The sequence below is a fragment of the Rutidosis leptorrhynchoides genome, chromosome 10, assembly GCF_046630445.1.
Source record: "Rutidosis leptorrhynchoides isolate AG116_Rl617_1_P2 chromosome 10, CSIRO_AGI_Rlap_v1, whole genome shotgun sequence".
Lineage (NCBI taxonomy): Eukaryota > Viridiplantae > Streptophyta > Magnoliopsida > Asterales > Asteraceae > Rutidosis > Rutidosis leptorrhynchoides.
The window spans coordinates 239605576-239607020 of record NC_092342.1 but is presented as its reverse complement, the minus strand read 5'-3'; the positions used below and the strand labels follow the sequence as shown (position 1 = coordinate 239607020).

The 1445-nt window shown below is 36.9% G+C and overlaps 1 protein-coding gene across 1 annotated transcript; it reads right to left on the bottom strand.

Annotated features, from left to right (window-relative positions):
- Positions 1–668: 668 nt before the first annotated feature.
- Positions 669–1241, bottom strand: LOC139870901 (uncharacterized). The gene has a single exon (XM_071858664.1). The coding sequence runs from the start codon at positions 1239–1241 to the stop codon at positions 669–671; it is 573 nt and encodes a 190-aa protein (XP_071714765.1).
- Positions 1242–1445: the final 204 nt, after the last annotated feature.

Genomic DNA, 1445 nt, shown 5'->3' with positions numbered 1-1445 from the left:
AATTCTTGAAATTTAACTTAACAAATATTGCTTATCGTGTCGGAAACATATAAAGATTAAAGTTTAAATTTGGTTGGAAATTTCCGGGTTGTCACAACTTTTAAGTTCATTGTGACATTTATACAAACACTTGGTGTGCAAGAACACTATTAAGCATGTAGCCACTAGTTAGGTTTCTTCATCATTTCATAACTTCAATTACCCAAATTTGAAACAATTAAAAACCCTAATTATCAATACTAGTTCTTAAATCAACTCATCAAAGCAACAACATGAGTCATTTAACAATGACACTTGAAATTACAACATACACAAGCTAATTTCTCAAAACCAAAACATAAACAAGTTAGGGTTTTCTTACAAAGATGAAATTGATGCTAGAGAAGGAATAGTAGCAGAAATTGTCTTCCTTAAACTTGATTGACACTTAAATTCACTTCCTTACTCAATCACTACCTCCGATTCACCAAAACCCTAACTTATGAACACCCATGAACTTATTCCCTTTTTCTTGAAGTAAAATGGTGAGAAAATGAGGCTGAAACACTCAGCATCAGCCTTTAAACCCAACATTGCACAAAAGTCCTTCACTTTTAAAACTTAACAAAAATAGACCCTGAAATTCCAGGCATACTGCGCACCGAGCAGCCCAATAGCGCGACGCGCCATTATGCTGAAAATGGTCTGTCACAACTCTCCCCACCCTGGATTGTTCGAGTCCTCGCGAACCATTCTTGATGCAGTGCGGGGAAGAACTTAAGTACTAATTCCTCAGGTTCCCAAGTATACTCGGAACCTCTCCTATATTCCCATTGAATCTTTAACATGGTTACCATTTTATTTCTCAATTGTTTAACTTTTTGATCTAAAATCCTTACCGGTCTCTCAGCATACCTTAATTTCTCATCAATTTCAACCTCATCGAGTGGAACTTGCATTGATTCATCCGTCAAACATTTTCTTAATTGTGACACATGAAAGGTATTATGAATTCCACTTAATCTTTCGAGCAAAGCCAATCGATATGCCACTTTCCCGACTTTCGCAATAATTTCAAACGGCCCTACATATCTTGGACCTAATTTTCCTCTTTTCCGAAAAGGGATAATACCTTTCCATGGAGATACTTTAAGCAATACTTTATCACCGACTTGAAATTCGAGCAGTTTTCTCCTTCTATCCGCATATGACTTTTGTCGATCTTGGACCATATTTAACCTTTCTAGAATTCTCTCTACCATTTCTGTTGTTTGAAGCACTATCTCGGTGCTTCCTATTTCCTTTTGACCAACTTCACCCCAACATATCGAGGTTCTACACTTTCTTCCATACAACAACTCATACGGCGGCATGCAATCGAGGCATGATAACTATTATTATACGCAAATTCCGTTAATGGCAAGTGAGTATCCTAACTTCCACCAAAATCTATAATACACGCGCGT